At 32.0% G+C, this 18,671-nt stretch overlaps 1 protein-coding gene across 1 annotated transcript in view; it reads right to left on the bottom strand.

Annotated features, from left to right (window-relative positions):
* The window catches only part of SLC17A5 (solute carrier family 17 member 5), a 63,714-nt gene that overhangs the window by 15,363 nt on the left and 29,680 nt on the right, over positions 1 to 18,671 (bottom strand). The window contains exons 6-9 of the mRNA XM_031964623.1: positions 16,856 to 16,974; positions 10,556 to 10,714; positions 5,791 to 5,923; positions 4,456 to 4,603 (exon numbers count right to left, since the gene is read on the bottom strand). Of these exons, the coding sequence (XP_031820483.1) occupies positions 4,456 to 4,603; positions 5,791 to 5,923; positions 10,556 to 10,714; positions 16,856 to 16,974 (559 nt within the window). The remainder of the gene's footprint in view (positions 1 to 4,455; positions 4,604 to 5,790; positions 5,924 to 10,555; positions 10,715 to 16,855; positions 16,975 to 18,671) is intronic.

The following is an 18,671-nucleotide window of genomic DNA, read 5'->3' as shown; positions in this document are numbered from 1 at the left end:
TAGTTTGTCATTTCCATCTCTAGTTCATTTTACAATAAGGAGACTGAGACAAAGTGACTTATCTTAGGTCACACAACTAGCTAAGTATCTGAGGCCAGATCTGAACTTGGGTCTTTCTGACTCCAGGTCCAGCACTCTATCTACTGTATCATGTAGCTGCCCATATAAAAAAAATGAGAGTCAGTTTTTTTGAGAATCAGGATTTTTATGCTTTTATGTATAATATAATTTATATCCTTTTTTTTTGAAAACAAAAAAGTAGGTTAGAAAACAATAGAACTCAACATAAATCTATAGTTTAAAAAGTTGAAGTCTTGCAATATTGTATGGTTTATTTACATTTTGAAGGTTTAGGAACTGGAAAGACAATAATGCTTGCTTTTATAATTATATAATCTAATATTTAATTTGAACCAATTTTCTAATTTAGAAGTTTTATACAGGTTTAATAATTACATATTCTTTAACAATGAAGATAACTATGTACAATGAGTAGATGTTTTGTTTAGTAATCAGCACAAAACAAATGCAGGTCTAGACAACTTCCAAATCACTAAAGGAAAAAAAGTTGTATTTAAGTTTTCTTAAATTAGCATTTAGTCAGTTTTTGCCTATCATTACCCATATTGAAAGGAAAATGAATGTAGTAGGCTAGTGAATTTAATGAAAACTTAACCATCTGTTCTAATTCTAGGCTTAAGGAGAATCTTTCCAATTAATATTATGATTAGATTAACATAATATCAATTCACGAACTATTGCTGAGAAGATACACAGAACTACTTTGAGAAATAATCATTAGGGCCGAAAGTCTATTACCAGGTCAATAGTGCCACCTATTGATTTTAAAGTGAATACAGCTGCATTTGTGCTACTGTCCCTGTTTCTTTAGAACTCCTTATATTAAAAGAAAATGCATAATTTATTATTCTCGTCAGAGGCTACTTTAATACTTTAATTTTAGATTCAAATATATTACCTTTACTAAGATTTTTTGTTTTAATAAATAAATTCTTTAAGAGAACTATGCAGAGTGAACAGAACCAAGAAATCCTTTTACGTAATGACATTATAGAGAAAAATAAATCTGAAAGACTTTTAGAATGACAGAAAGATACTATATGTGACAAAATATTGATAACACTTTTCTAGTAGCCAAAAACTGGAAGCAAAGTGAGTGTCCATCAATTTGAGAGGAACCAAACAGATTGTGCTCCATAAATACAATAGGAAATGGCACTATAAGACATGATAAATATGAATTCAAAGAAACTTGGGAAGATTTATATGAAACATTGGAAAAAAGAAGTAAAACAGAGCCAATGGCCACATTATTGTGGCCATAATAATTATTATATTATTATAAAGGAAAACAACACTGCAATCATGAGGATTCAGATCAGTGTAATGACCCAGATAATGAAACATTACTTCCCTTTCTCTAGGTAGATAGACTAGGCACATGTTATCATTTGTATACCCTCACATTTCTCATGTGTCCCATTCTTTACATTCACATAACTAACCACCCTAATTTAGAGCCTCATTACCACTTTTGATCTATTGTTAGATTCCAGTTTCTGTCTCCTTTCCAATCTGTGCCCTGCCAAAATAATATTTCTAAAACATAGGTCTGATTGTGTCATTTTTCTGTTTAAAAAGCTTCAGTGAATCTCTATTGCTTCTAAGATAAAATACAAACAACTATTTGGGATTATAGTCTCATAATTTGGCATAAATTTCTCTGTCTAGACTGATTTTTATATCATTATTCCTCATTTACTCTTATATTCTGACCAAAATGAACTCCTTGTGTCCCACTTATAGCATTCCATGTTTATCATCTGTGTCCTAGGCTTGGAATGCTCTCTCTTTTCAGTGATACACCTTGGAATTACTAGTTCTCTTCAAGTGTTACCTCTTGCATGAGGTGTTACCTCTTGCATGAGGCATTACCTCTTGCATGAGGCCTTTCCTGACTGTGTGATCTTGGACAAGTCACTTAACCCCAATAGCCTCAGCAAAAATAAATAAATAAGATAAAAAGTGTAAATTTAAAATCCTGACCTCAACCAAAATAACCTTTTTTTTTTTTTTTTTGGCTGAGGCAATTGGGGTTAAATGACTTGCCCAGGGTCATACAACTAGGATGTGTTAAGTGTCTGAGATCACATTTGAACTCAGATCCTCCTGACTTCAGGGCTGGTGCTCTATCCACTGGGTCACCGAGCTGCCCCCCAAATAAGCATTTAAAAAAAAAGCCTCTCTTAAAAAATTATTGATATCCTTGGAGAAAGCAATTTTAATGCAGTGGTAGGGCAACAATCCAGTACAATCAAGTGGTCAATTAATAAGCAATTATTACATATCTACCAATCTTACCATTTATATAATGCATATATATAATATTTGCAAGGTACTTTACATATGTTATCTCATTTGATCCTCACAACAATCTGTTAGGGTGGGTATTATTCTTCTCTCCAATTCATAGATGGGAAAACTGAGGCTTAGAGAGATCATGAAGACAGTGATTATCTGAGAGATGATTAAATACAGGTCTTTCTGACTCAAGTCTGATACACTATCCACTAGATGCCCCTATTATATGCCAGGTATTAGGGATAAGGATCCATTTCTAAGAGATTTGTAAGTGAGTAAGTTCTGAAAAAGTACATGCTGAGCATTTAGATGATGGGATGACCAAGATTAAGAGAAGAATGAGATGGAATGGGAAAAGAGTAGATAGATAGTTAGATGTGGAAGAAGGAATATTCAGAATATTCAGTGGGGCAAGTTCCTGCAAGAAAGAGCCATTAAGAAATTGAGAGCATGGGTAGAACAATTTTCACTACTAAAGAAAAAGGTGATTGATTTTCCTCAGATAAAAGAATAACAAATAAGTGAAGAAGTAGAGGGACTTAGTTGGGAGAAAATAATGGCCTCTATTTTTTTTTTTTTTTCAATATACTAAGAGGTAAGGTCTATTGATAACAAGATAGGTGGAAGAGGCATTGAGGGCAGCATGGTATAATAGAAAAAATTCTGGACTTCTGGATTTCAAAATCATGATATTGATCACTTGCTAGCTGTAAGATTTTGGCTAAGTTATATATTTTTCTCAGCCTCAGTTTCCTCACCTATATAGTGATAATAATATATAATTGTACCTATAAAGGGGAGTGCTTTAAGTACATAAGCTTTAAGCACATAAAATAATGTGCTTAAAGTATTTTGTGAACATTAAGGTACTACTTAAATGTCAGCTATCAGCTATAATTATGGGGACTAGAAGTGAGGTTTGGAAGAGCTGTTGAAGGGAGTGGGACAGAATCAAATGGAGACGAATATATATTTTATAGTCTATCACTGGGGACCCATTTATAATTAGCTCAAATAAATTTGTCATGAACCAGGGAACATCCCACACTGAGGTAGAGTGAAGCTGAGGGCAGAGATGTGGAAGAAGCTGATGAATTGTGAAGTAAGAATGTAAAAGGAAACTTAAAGCTGATAGATAAGTTCCCAAGTATAAGGACAGGGACAATTTCTAGAAAATAAAAATTACCTAGGAATCCAAGTAAATTACAAATGCATTATTAATCAACATTGTGATTTGGTATCTAAAAATACTGTGATCCTAAGCTATATTAATATAAAAGATGTCTAGAAATGAGAAGACAGTCAACTTATTATATTGTCTTTGATTAGACCACATTTGAAATATTGTATTCTGTATGACACATTTTAGGACAAGACTGTGACAAAGTGAAGCATATCTAGAAGGGAAATGTTTAGTCTAAATAAAAGATCTACAGAAAATAATGGCAGTCAAGGGAGTGTAATGGAAAGAGCACTAGACTTATAATAAGGTGCCTAGCTTAGATTCCTGGCTATCACACCACTGCTGTGAACCTGGGGAAGTCACCGAAACTCTTTAAGCTTCCATTTCCTCATCTATAAAATGAAGAAAAGAAATCTGTATTATCTACTAATTAGATTATTGTACTTAAGAATTTACTATTATTAGACATTTTTTTTTCCCTCTCTCCTTAAAAGAACACATTGGTAGGAATACATTTTTTTGAGGTGGACAATTGCTTCAGTCCATCTAAGGAAGTCCATTCTAAGGAGGATCTTTGTTCCTCCTTTTTTCTTTCAAAAACTGATGAATTGATTTACATTTTAAAAAAATACATTTTATCAGATGTTTTCTATTATCCTCATTTGAGAGAGGAAAAAATAAAGGTACAAGAAGTTAGGTGACTAAAATCACATAACTAGCATCAGAAGACAATTTTGACACCACTTGGTCATCTCCAATTTAGAATTTAAACTATTTCACATTTCATGCTATCTCCATATAAACTGATCCCAAGAAATTCAATGATTTAAGAAATCATTAAGAAATTTAATGTTTAAGAAATTTAATATGATCTTCATATTAGTACTTACGAAGGTGCAATATCCAGATGATTGATGCTAAACCCAGAAGTACAAAAACCTCCTAATGTTGTGGATATGGTTAGGAAGGCAATTGCCAAATAATAATCACAGCCAATGAATCCAGCTGCTACTAGGAATACTGCTGGCCCAATCATTCCTGGAGTTATTTATTTATTTTTTTTACAAAAAAGAGAAAGCAAAAATATTAAGAAAGAACTGCATACAGTAGTGTGACCCACATGTAATTCTGAACCATGGTGCTACTTCCCCCTAGTGCAGAAACATTGTACTACATTCTCCTTCCAAAACTCATAAGTTTGCCCATCTTTAGAGATTCCTTTAATGTTGCTGGGCCATATTAAATGTTCAATATTAAATGATGTATCTAGATATGAAGAAACTAAAATATCATGAAATGCAGAGGTAAAAATTTCGGGGAGAAAATATGGAATCCAGCAAACTACAAAGTAATAAGCTATTTTTCTTGTGATAATTTTAAATTCATAAATACAAAGTAATAAAATCAAATTACAAACTTTTATGCATTAGGAAAAGCTAATACACAAAACTGACTATTTATAAACACGTGCAATTCAAAAGTCAATATGGGCATTTAGTATTATTTAAATAAAAATAGAAAATAGTAAATACAGATAAAAGATCTTTTTTTTATAAAGAGGATGCTGACAAGCTATTTTCCATGTTCTTAAAGGACAAAATATAACAAAATAAGATTATAGAAGGGTCTTTAATTTTATGGAAAAAAATTCTTGATTGTTAAAAAGAGCTAAAACCACCCAGAATAGAGTTACTAAAATTATATATGGGAATAGAGATGGTAGAATTTTCATGCTTGGAGATCTTCAAAAATATAATAAAAAATTCTTTGCTCTAGGAGGTTTAAGACATGACATTTATGAAAACTGGGATTGAAGGCTAAATCAGACAGTGACATACAGTAAATACTGTTCCAGCAAAGTCCCCCATTTTCTCCATAAGGGGACTCATAGATATAATAAATAGTGTTTCCATCTTAAACATTCGTTCCTCAAAACCAAGACAAAATGCAATATAATGTAAACATAAATCCAAAATGCTGGACCTTGTTTATAAAACATAGGGGCCAATGTTAACATTGTTAAAGAAATTGCCTAGATTTGTAAAGAATATCATAGTATAATCGTTTATAAATTTAGGAAATACACAGATATCATTTTACAAAAATGCACATAAAATATTTTGTATGGAAATGAAAGAAATGACCAACATAACCCATTATTTTTGCTTCAAAATACACTGTTCGATCTTAAAAACAACAATAATAACAACCACTACTGTACCTACCTATTAAACTAAATACTCTACGGACCCATACAGTTGAAAATTTCCATGTTACTCTTAAGTAGTCAGCTGCTTGACCAGACAAGAGCATACAAATCCAACATCCAAAATAAGGTAGTGCAGATAAAAGTCCATTCTGAAAAAAAAGCATAATAATAATAATGGCAATTAAAAAACTAAAGCACAGTGATATTTAAATCCAGAGTCTATCTTCTGTAGAGGTACAAAACTGGAAGCAGTTTTTGCCAGGTAAGAAAATTCTTTGATTTTTTTCTATCATGCAATTCCATGATGACATCTTTTATTGTTCTTCTTTGAAATTCTTTATTGGATATATATTGTATCCTGTTTATATTCTTATATTCTTCCACTGCCTTTGGTGGTGCTCATGTTTAATTCTTCAGAAATGGTGATACATTTCATGTTTTGCTGTCATAACACATAAACTCTTGATATTAAAAAGATACTCTTTTCATGAGAAGCATTGTTTCATCAGCAAACTGCAGTTTCTTTAAAGCAATCCAGTCAGCTATCATCTTCCTGTTCAAATCTGGATCCAACTTACTGTCCATTAAATGTACATTGTAATTTGGGCAATAAAAATTCTTCATTCAATAGTCTTTTCTGTGTATATAATCAGGACAAAACACTTTTTTTGGAGATCTTTCCCAGAAGGCTTTGATTCAATAAGCATGTTTTCTACAATAGACATATCTGAAAAAAAACCTTATCAATCACAAGGAATCTTTCTTCAACTGGGGATTTGTGCTGACTCTCCTCTATCACAATGGCAAAATACTTTTGATGAGCAGGATCATTTCTGTTGTATTTTTCAAGGAATCGTGGTGTTTTTAACCTTTGAATAGAAGACACTTCATTGAAAACGAGACCATAAGGTGATGTTTTGTTCTACTGAGGCAAACAATTTTTCATAATCAACAAACCAATAAGCATCTTATATGCTACATCTTTTAGTCGATTATGAAATGTTAAAGATGTTCACTACTACTGATGGAGGCCTGTTGTTTCTAATAATTCATCATGGAAACCCTCGATTCATGTACAGATCACTCACCTAAATATTTTGAATAAATATGAAAATAGGTAAATAATCAGGTAGTCAAATGATGTTTTCTCAGCCTCATCCTCACCCCTTCTCTTTTCTGCATTAGCAAAAACTGAGTTTTTTTCCCTATATTTTAGTATTATCTTAATTTTTAATCTGTTAGTTGTTTTTCCATTTCCATTCTTAAATGCCCTTAGTGTGACTTGCTTAAAAGTTTTTGCAAAAATGGTTTCTTTCCATTTCTTCTTTGTTTTCTGAAACAATATTGCTCTTCAGTCCTTTTTGTAACAGCAAGGAAATTGACAGGATGCCCATCAGTTGAGGAATGGCTGAATAAGTGAGGATATATGAAGGTAATGGATTATTATTGTTCTGTAAGAAATTATGAGTAGGCTGATTTCAGAAAAGCTTGAAAAGACTTACATGAATTGATTCTAAATAAAGTTAGCAGTAACAAGCAAATATTGTAAACAGTAACAACAAGATTATGCAATAATCAACTGTGATGGACCTGGCTCTTTTCAACAATGAGGTGATTCAAGGCAATTCCAATAGATTTGAGATGGAAAGTGCCATTTGCTTCCAGAAAGAGAACTACAGAGACTGAATGTGGATCAAATCATAATATTTTCACTTTTTTTTGGTTGTTATTATTGTAGTTTTTTTCTTTTTTATGGTTTTTCCACTTTTGATATGATTTTTCTTGCACAGCATGATGAATATGGAAATATGTTGTCTTGGAGAGGGAGAGTGGAATACAAGGTTTTGCAAAGGTAAATGCATGTGTTTAGAAAAACAAAATACTATTAAAAACAATATTGCTTTCCATCCTTTTTTTTAAATTTTAAAAAATAATAGCTTTTTATTTTCAAAATATATTCAAAGATAGTTTTCAACATTCACCCTTGTAAAGCCTTATGTTCCAAATTTTTCTCCATCCCTTCTCTCCTTACCCTAGACAGTAAGTAATCTATGTTAAACATGTGCAATTCTTCTAGATATATTTCCACATTTATCATGCTGCACAAGAAAAATCAGATAAAAAACATAAAGGAGACAAAAAGCAAGAAAACAACAACAAAAAAAGTGAAAAACTATGGTAAGATCCACATTCAGTCCCTGTAGGATCTCTTTCTGGATGCAGATGGCCCTCTCCATAACAAGTCTATTGGTATTGGCCTGAATCATGTCATTTTTGAAAAGAGCCACCTTCATAATCTTGTTGTTGCTGTGTACAATGTTCTCTTCATCCATCATTCTTAATAAGATTTTTCAAATGAGTCTATAATCTAATCTTGTGTTACCTTTGGCGGTTATCTCTTATCTATCTGGCAAGTAAATCAGATGTCTGCTGCCTAAGGAGGTTCCTTCTTTACTCTTTCAGTCTCTTTGCTGTGGTAATCAATTTGTACTAGTTAATTATTGTAAACAATTATTACAATAGGTATAAATTTTGTTTCTTCATTAACATTTCCAATTTTGACTGTTGATTACTTGTTTAAATGGTCTACAATTGAGTTGTTTCAGTTGTGTGTCACATCTTTTTATTTTTCTTCTTGATTTTTATGAAAACCAATCTTAGGTAGGACAATTGATGGTCAGAATACAAACAGCCAAAACAGGGATAACTTCCATATCAATTAACGAGTCTTCTTATTTCTTAAAATAGAATGTATTTTGTGTGTGTATGAAGATAGGGTATAGTAGAAATAAATCTGACTGTAAATCCAAGAAAACTTAAATTCAAGTCATCTTTGACACACATTAGCTATATAACCCTGAGCAAATCGCATAACTTCTCAGTGATTTAGGCAACTAAGAGTAACACTATACATATGTAGAGAGTCTATACATATTGTATTAATATAATATGCTATATATATACAAAATATATATAATTAATATATAATTATATATAATGATTAATATATAATATATAATTAATATAATTTGTAATATACTATACATACACATAACTACAAGCTGCTTAACAAATAATTTTTGTTCGTTTGTTTGTTTTGTCTGCCATTAGGAATACAATAAAACCTATTTTGCCAACTCTCTTTTTTTCTAAGTATTTGTGTGCCAAATTTCTATGTAGCTATAGCTTCCTCTTTTCTCCTTGCTTCATTAATAGCAAAAAAATTAAGACTGATATAATTAGGCTTCTCTAGAAATACATGCTAAATTGTTCTTTATTTATAAGTGGCCATCACCAGGAAAAATTCTCTATCAACTATTTAGTCTATTGGTGATATGTCTTTCTGTGCTTAGCTAGGAAAATAGACTCATTCTATTTCTGGGACCACACTAAAAACCTGCCAGAGTACATACTCCACCAGCACAGCCTTTTAGAAACCCACGGTCACACCATATCATAATGAGTCATTGGAGGTTGAACTTCTAAGAACATCTTATTAGTGAAAATCTAGAAAAAGAAGTGTTGAACAAAAAGAAGGCAGCAAGGATGGTTCTATCAAAAGGAGGTCATTCATAATTAACTTCAGTTCCTTTTCTGAAAGGTTACCAGGTAGAGTTCTTTACCATTAGCTCCTTTATCAATGAAATTAAAATCCAATCTCTCCCTTTATCCTTATTAGATTGGTAGCTCAGGAGAATGCTGAATAATATAATTTACCCGAATGTTTAAAAATATTTTCATTGATACATTTTTAAAAAATTACTCACATTTCCCAATGAATTTCCTCCCTGCTAATTCCATAGAAATATATACAAACAATAAAAAAAGAGAAGGGAAAAAAAGTAGTTCAGGAAAATCAACCAACACATCAAAAAAGCCTAACATTACCATTTTCCTTAGATGATTTTGTTATACCTTTTATTTGGATTTCCACATAACCAAAATTTATTTTATATGACCCTGATACACAGATAAACTGTAACAAATTAGACTGAATGAATTTTCTAGTTCTTGTGTGATTCAAAAGTGGCTACTTCTATACTAACAGTACCTTAGTGTAGACAAGTTTTTCAAACAGATATAGCTACATTCTCCTCCCTCCCGCCCAGAATCTGAGAACTGGAAGGGACTTTGAAGGTTAGCTAGTTAAAGTTATACTTGAACAGAAATTTTCTCTATCATAATTAATGCGAAATCAAAAATTAAAATCTTCCATAACATTTTAAACTGGTTCCACATATATTTGGCATTGTTAAGCTATATGTACTAGACAGGACCACATTTGACAGTGGGAGGAAGAGTGGAAAGGGAGGCTTTAGAACTGGAAAAATTATAGCAATGACAGGCAACATTCTACAGAGGATATCTGGAATCAGATGACTTGGATTTAAATCCTAGCTCTACTGTAGTCTATAGTTCTAAGTCTTAGTTTCTCTATTTGTAAAGTTGGGAGAGTAGACTACATCTTAAAAGTCCCTTTGAACTTTAAATTTTATGATCTTTTGTAATTTTGATTTGTGTTATTATCTTATACTTCTTCATGTCTCTCACAGTGTCTTGTAAATAAAAGAATAAATGGTTGTTGGAGGCTTAATAGTTAAGAAGGAAGTAGAAAGACCACAGAGGTGGGGAGTGTTAAGTAAAGATACTATAAACCCCAATAAAACAGAAATTGCAATATTTAAAAATTTCAGAGAAATGTACAAATAACAATGTTATATGTATCTATAAATATAGCTACAAAAATGCATAAGAAATCAATTAGATTATTTTTCTCTTACCTCTTGAGCATCAAATCTTAGTATCTCTTTCATATATGTAGGCAACAATGTTAATAAAGTATAGAAAGTCCAGTTGTAAGAAAAATGTGCCACAACAATAGACCAAAGTGGTAGTGATTTCAGCATTGATATCCATGGTACTGACTTCTGTGCAGTAAGCTAAAGAAAATCAGGTAAGATTAAGAAAAAGATTTATTTTTTTATGTCTGAAACTTTGTCTAAGATCTAAATCAAGAATACCTGAAGAAAGTAATTTATACAACCATATTCTGATATTCTGAAAATTAATTTACTGATCATCAATATACATTAACTAATTAAATGTGATATAAGCTATTTTGGAATCTTTATAATATGACTAATTTTTGATTGTAATAAAATTTAACTAATCCAAGAACCTGTGGTTCAAATTAAAAGAAAAACACTGAGAAATCTTGGCTCTATAAGGTCATCTCTATAGCATCTTTGTAAACTCCATTGTGATCCCAATTTCTTTAGAAAAGATGCAATAGTTTTATTACCAATCTCAGAAACTTAGGGTTAGAGCTACATATACAAAATTCTGAGTCTTTCCTCCAAAAGAACCCACTGCCTGTTCTCCCTAGTAGAAAAAGAGAACAATTTCTACCTATAAAATTTCAAAAATAAACAAGACGTTTATGATATTCATACATAACTGATCTTCATTCTCCTATAAAAGTTTCTATAAAACAGCCATCAGAATTTTTATTTTGCTAAGGCATTTGGGGTTAATTGACTTGCCCAGGGTCACACAGCTACAAAATAGTAAGTATCTGAATCTGGATTTAAACTCAGGTCTTCCTAGCTTCAGGGCCAGTGCTCTATTGACTGTACCATCTAGAAGCCCCCAGGAAAAAAAAAATATATAAAACTGTCTATAGGATCAGATAGATCATCATGGTTCCTGTATGATAGCAACTAGCATAGTACCTTGCATATAGCAGGTATTTAATGACTACTTTGTTGAATTGAAAATACAAAAATAAATTTACTGAGAGTAGAATAGCCATCAGCAATAGCAGCATTTCTTTCTTTTTTTTTTTCAACATTTAAAATTTTATTTTTTTTCTTTAGTATTTTACACGTTTTTTTATTATAATAACTTTTTATTGACAGAACCCATGCCAGGGTAATTTTTTTTACAACATTGTCCCGTGCACTCACTTCTGTTCCAACTTTTCCCCTCTCTCCCTCCACCCCCTCCCCTAAATGGCAAGCAGTCCTATATATATATTGAATATATCGCAGCATATCTTAGATACAATATATGTGTGCAGAACCAAACAGTTCTCTTGTTGCACAGGGAGAATTGGATTCAGAAGGTAAAAATAACCCGGGAAGAAAAACAAAAATGCAAACAGTTTACATTCATTTCCCCGTGTTCTTTCTTTGGGTGTAGCTGCTTCTGTCCATCAGCAGCATTTATTTCTATTGAGGTTATAAGGATGGGACTTAATGTCCAGTTTGTTAACAAAGAAAGGACAAAGAATTAAAAACAGATTTGAAGACTTTTGATTTTGAAGGAAATTGTAGCCTAGTTTCTCCTAATCTTGACTTCATCAAATCATAGATTTGGATCTAGAAGAGGCCTTAGAGGTGGTCTAGTTTATTTAACCTCTTTGTTTTATAGATAAGGAAACTGAGGTCCCCAAATGGAAAGTGACCTGCCCAAGGCAATAAATGTGAATGGGTTAAAGAGGGAATAATATATATTTAGATGGGTATAAAACCTCAAAATTTATCAAGAAGTAAAAGGGAGAGGGATTAGGATAGAAGGTTATATAAATGAACAGAAATGGGATAAAATGTGTAGATTAAGGGGATTGGGATAAAGAGAGAGGGATAAAGACGATGGAAGAACATATAAGGGATCATGGAGGAAGAGGGGAGGTTTTAAGTACTAGAAAGACAAGCTAGCAGGTAGAAATAAAGTAGAAGAGTCAGCAGGGATAAGAAACAAGAAATACACATAAACACAATAATAGTGATTAGGAGTAGAATTTATTAAGAAAAAATAATGAGTTGATGGATTAAAAAAAAATATGGAAAGACTTGGATTAAAAAAGGATGATGTTATCTACCCTCCGAGAAACAGACAAGCAAGCATAGTACAATCTTATACAGATGTAGGTGAATATATATGTATGTATATATGTATAATTATAGGTAACTATTATATACATGCAGGTATGTGTATATGCATATGAATATATATACATATAAGTATACATACACACACATGCACATACATATACACAAATATATCTATATTTAATTGTAACCTGCTTGAAGAAAGTAGAGTGAAAGAGGAAAAAAAAAAGAATAAAGTAAAAAGTGTACAGTAGAGCCTACAAGGAAGCAAATAAAAAATGGACAGTTCTGAATACAATGTATTTTATTATTACATATACTTTCTATAAATTTATTGTTACATATTTTGAATCCTCTCATATTTTGCTGGGCACATGATTGTTTTTTTCTGCTATTTTCTCTTTTTTGTTTTAAATTTGTTTTAAATAAATACATTTATTTTTTTTTTAAAGAATAGAAATAAACTCAAAGAGTCAGGAAGTTTATCTATGAAGACTCTAAAAATGAAGAATTAGAAAAGCAGAAATTGCTGATGAAACAGTTCAGAAAATAAGAATTACTAAACACATGACAAATTCCACATGACAAAGTTGTGATTGATAAATTTTATATTCTCCCTTTCTTTCTTAGACATTTAAAAATATTTTTTCTCTTTAAACTTAACAAACATCAAATAAAATGAACATTTCCACATATATACAGTAGAAGAGAAAAAAAACTACAAATCTCTTCAGTATAGCTTGCTTTTCTTTCAAGTATATTATAAATTTAACCTGTAACTTTTAAAGCTGTTCTACTTATCACTTCTTTCTGGCCTTTTGTTTTTTTTTCTATTCTATTTAAAAAAATACTTCAATGATCTTTCTTTTTGATGCCCTATTCCTGTCTCCTTTGCCCTTCCCCACAACTACACTATTGGAAAAAAAAATGGTATAGAAAACCTTGTATTAAAAAAATGCATAGTCCAGCAAAATAAATTCCCACATTGATTATGTTTAAAAATGTATGCTTCATTTTGCTTTTTGAATCTGTCATCTCACTGTGAGGAAATGTGTGGATATGTCATCATCAGTCCTTTGGAATCATCATTGGACATTTGATGAAGTATCTTTCAAAGTTGTTTTTCTTTATAATGTTGTTATTGTCTAAGTTATTTCCTAATTCTGCTCACATTACTCTGTATCAGAACATACTGATCTTATTTTTCTCTGAAACCACTTTGTCATTTCTTGTGGCACAATACTATTTCATTACATTAATGTCATAATTCATTTAGTCATTCTTTCTTTAGGTGGGCAATCTCTTAGTTTTCAACATTTTTTCTTCAAAAAAGCTATAAATATGTATATTTTTATGTATGGATTGTTTTCCTCTTTCTATGATTTCTTTCAGGTATGTTCTAATAGTGGTACTGCTGGATCAAAGGGTATGCATCATTTTGTTACTTTTGGGGCATACCTACAAATTGTTTTCCAGAGTGGCTGGACCAATTCACTTCTACCCAACAGTTCATTAATATCCATTTTCCAACAGTCGATCCAAAAATGAATATTTTCCCATTTTGTCATCTTTTCCAACATGACAGGTTATAAAATGGAACCTTGGAATTGTTTAAATGTGCATTTTTCTACTTATTAGAGCTTTGGAACATTTTTTCATATTCTTATTGATAGCCTGGATTTCTTCCTTTGGGAACTGCTTGTTCATATCTATTTATTTATCTGTTGAGGAATCATTTCAGACACTTTTCTAAAAATTAACATTTTTCTCTCTTTTTAACACAGTGATATATATATGAAATCCATAAAATTGCACTTTGTTTCACAATGTTAATGGTTTTTGTCTTCTTCACATAAATTATAAAGAGGGAATCTGGTAAAGTAGAAAGAATGTTGGAACTCTCAGGAGAGATCTGATTTCAAAACCTTTCTCCAACACTTTGTGTCACTATGGACAAGTCACTTAACCTTCTGTTTCTTTAGCTATAGAATGGGATGAAAATACCTACAAATACCTACACCATGGGTTTGTTGTAAGAAAAGCAATTTTAAAAGAACTGGAAATGGCATAGATGCCCATCAATTGGGGAATAGCTGGATAAGTTATGGTATATGAATGTAATAGAATATTATTGTTTTATAAGAAATAATAATCAGGGAGATTTCAGAAAGGCTTGGATTTGAGTAGAACCAAGAGAACAACGTACAGAGTAACAAGATTATGTAATAATCAATTGTGATGGACTTGGCTCTTTTCAAAAATGTGGTGATTCAAGGCAGTTCCAATAGACTTGTGATGGAAAATGCCATTCACATCCAGAGAGAGAATTAGGAAGACTGAATATGGAGCATAACAAAATATTTTTACCTTTTGTTGTTTCTGTTATTTTTTTCCTTTATTGTGTTTTTTTCCCTTTTGATATGACTTTTCTTGCTCAGCATGTCGAATATGGAAATATGTTTAGAAGAATTGCACATGTTTAATCTAGAAGGGATTGCTTGTTATTTTGGGGAAGGGACATAGGGGAGAGGAGGAGAAAAATTTGGAACACAAGGTTTTGCAAAGGTGAATGTTGAAAACTATCTTTGCATGTGTTTGGAAGAAAAATAAAATATTTTTTTTAAAAAAGAAAAGCAATTTGAAAACCTTAAGTATTACATATATTTTTATTTTTCTCAAAAACTTGTACCTATTCTTTCTATCTTCTTTCTCCATTTGCTCATCTCCTCCCTTCAAAATGAAAGGAAGAGGAAATTATTTTTTTCTTTCTTTTTTTTGGTGAGTCAATTGGGATTAAGTGACTTGCTCAGGATCATACAGCTAGAAAGTGTTAAGTGTCTGGGGCTGGATTTGAACTCAAGTTTTTCTGACTCCAGGGCTGCTACTCTTTCCATTATGCCATCTAACTGCCCATAAAATTTTTACTTTAAAGTATTTGTACAAATGAATTGTTTTAATGTCTGTTGACCCATATATAAAGAATAAATGAAAAAGAAACAAAAAAGCAAAATAATACTAAAAAGTGAGCGCAGTACACTTGTAAATTGTTAAGGACCACGCCTAAGTACAAAATCCTGAAAGCCTGTAAAGGGTTAAAGGGAACTGTACCCTTAAGGGGCAGTTGGTTCTCCGGAAGCCCTCACAGCTGTGAATCATAGCATACTTGAAGGAGTAGCAAAACAGCCTTTACTTATGCAGAGTTTGCTTGTGAATTGGGAATGAAATAAATCGGGAGGCAAGAGGGAAGAGGAGAGAAATCAGAGAACACAACTGCCTCTCAGTCTCCCTATATTGCTATCATCCTCTCAACATGAAGGGATCTATTCTGCTAGTCAGAATTAAATACCTAGCAAATACCAGCAGGTGACTCCTGTAACAGTAACTTTTGTCATAGATTTGTTAAAAATAACAAAAATTTTATATTTACAAGTATTCTTCCTCTTTAATCAAGGTAGCCTTTTTTAACTATAGTCTAACAACAAGAAGTTAAATAAGTGCTACAAAGTTAATGAAATTCAAAAATAAATTTTCAAAGGGGATAAATTTCTTATTCTTTCTGTGCTCTTTTTATTTAAATAACACTAACATAAATAAGTACACTTCAGGCAATCATCTAAGATTGAAATTTAAAAGAACAAAAATTTAGAATTTAGTCAATAAGCTTCTTTTCAGTTATGCAATAGTTTATTTTCTATTTATAGTGATAGAGAGAAAGGGAATATTTCTATAGTAAACCTTTTGATTTTAAAAAGATAGCCTGGGGCAGTAGAGTATGCTAGATTTTGGAATCAGGTTTTTGCTACTTACTACTTGAATGATTTTGAGCAATCAATTTTCCTTTCAGGGCCTTAGTTTTCCTCAACAATAAGAAGGAAGCAAGTTGGACTTGGTCACCTTTAAGATTTCTTGAATCTCTAAGTCAAAAATTGTCCAAGATTTTATTATTACAAAACTTTAGATTTGATTTAAAGAGATAATTTTGTATGATTCTGATGGAATGACAGCTGCCTTTATATATATCTATATACATATATATAGATAGATATATAACAATAAAACCATACTTAAAACTTTATTTTACCTGCTTGTTAGTTTTAGCAGAAATGTTAATGCAAACTTTGTCAACACAAAGCCAGATCCTTGCTATTCTCTTGAATGGATAAATAACAATGTGCTAAAAGTCCATACCTGATCTTTCAGAGAACAAAGAATGTATTCCTTTTCCAAAACAGAGATTGTCTTGTGAGTTTCTGGTGTATCACTAACCAACCAGATCCATAAAATGAACCAAAGTATTCCAAGAGCACCTTAAAATTGAAAGGCAGGTTGAAAATGTATAAATTTTTATATTGAAACACATAGTATAAAGGGATAAAAAAGATTTTACTTAACGAAAAAACAACTTATTTCACAAAATATTACCAATTAATCACTGAAACGATTAATATGAAACCCTTATTAATGTGAACTTCAGGGCAGGAACCATTTCATTTTGGTATTTTTATTCCCAATGCTACATACATAATAAATATATCATTTTAAAAAAATTCATTCTTGAGCACAGGGTGTCCAAACAGATGGTATTTCATAGATGTTTCCCTCAGCCACTTTATGAGTTAATTTCTAGAAATGTATCATTTCCTACAATAGCTATAGAAACGGGACATTTCCAGGCACATGTCTTAGATGGACAGTCTGTCAACTAAAATGATTTCCTGAAAAAATAACCATACTATCTCTAAATCTTTTGGGTTTTGCTTTTTTAAATGAAGTTGGAGAAAATCATGAAATTCTGTCAACTGGGTCCAGGATAAGATTATGTCATATAATCAATTTCTCTGCCCCCTGAGGCATTTGGGGTTAAGTGATTTGCCCAGGGTCATATAGCTAGTGTTAAGTGGTTGAGGCAGGATTTGACTTTTCTTGACTCCAGGGTCATTCTTCTATCCACTGTGCCACCTAACTGCCCTTTATGCCATATAATCTTGAGTGCTTCACTGCAACAAGGCAACCTTTTTATATTTCCCTGATTGATTCACTATCCCACTCAACAGTGTTTTTTACAAAGAATTTCACCCTTTTTCATGGCTACTCCTATCCTCACCTTCTCAACTGGGATCCTGTTTAACTGAAAAAAAAAAATGAGGCCATTAGCAGAGTTTTCTCTTCTCTTCTGCTCTTCACTTTACATCATTCCGATGGCTCCTGTCATTATTCCCTTCTTCACCCATGTTTCACATGAATAGAAGGCCTTTCTTTCTACGGCACATTCCTCTACATTCCTTGTGTATACAAGTCATTCCATTTTAGCCTGTCTGTGCCAAGAGATTGGCCCTCTATCATCCTTACTCTCTCATTAATCTTTGATCTCTTTTTGTCTATGTGTTCCTTCTCTTCCACTCAAAAAACATGTCCCACATCTCTGCCATTCTGAAAAAGTCCCTCCCTTGATCCATCTATCCCTGCTAGCTTTTGTCCTATAGCTCTCCTCCCTTCTGTAGTTAAACTCCTTGAGAAGGTCATTTCAGTGGGTACCTCCAATTTCCTTTCCTCTTATTCTCCTTAATACTTTTGCAGTCTGGCTTTTTACTTTGTCCTTGGAGGGGACTACTCTTTACAAAGTTACTCTAATTCACTTCTTTGCCAAAGTTAATGGCTTTTTCACAATCCTCATCCTATTGGACTTCTTTGCAGATTTTAACAATGATGATGAACTTCTTGATTCTTTTTTTTTTCCTAAGCTTCTGTGGTACTACTCCTTTTATACTACTGCCTCCTACCTTTCTGACCACTGCTCTGTCTTTTCTGGTTTTCATTTACATCATGCATATAAACAGTGAGAGTCCCCAAAGGTTCTGCCTGGAGCCCTTGCTTCTTCTCCATCAATACTTTTCATGTGGTAATCACACCACATTAAAACTCCTAGTTTTAATGATCATTTCTATGTTTTTTGTTTGTTTGTTTGTTTCTGTAAGAGAAGCATTTATTTATTTATTTATTTATT

Source organism: Sarcophilus harrisii, chromosome 4 (genome assembly GCF_902635505.1).
Source record: "Sarcophilus harrisii chromosome 4, mSarHar1.11, whole genome shotgun sequence".
NCBI classification, from domain to species: Eukaryota; Metazoa; Chordata; class Mammalia; order Dasyuromorphia; family Dasyuridae; genus Sarcophilus; species Sarcophilus harrisii.
Note: the sequence above shows the minus strand (reverse complement) of the source record. Positions and strands in the feature narration are given on the sequence as shown.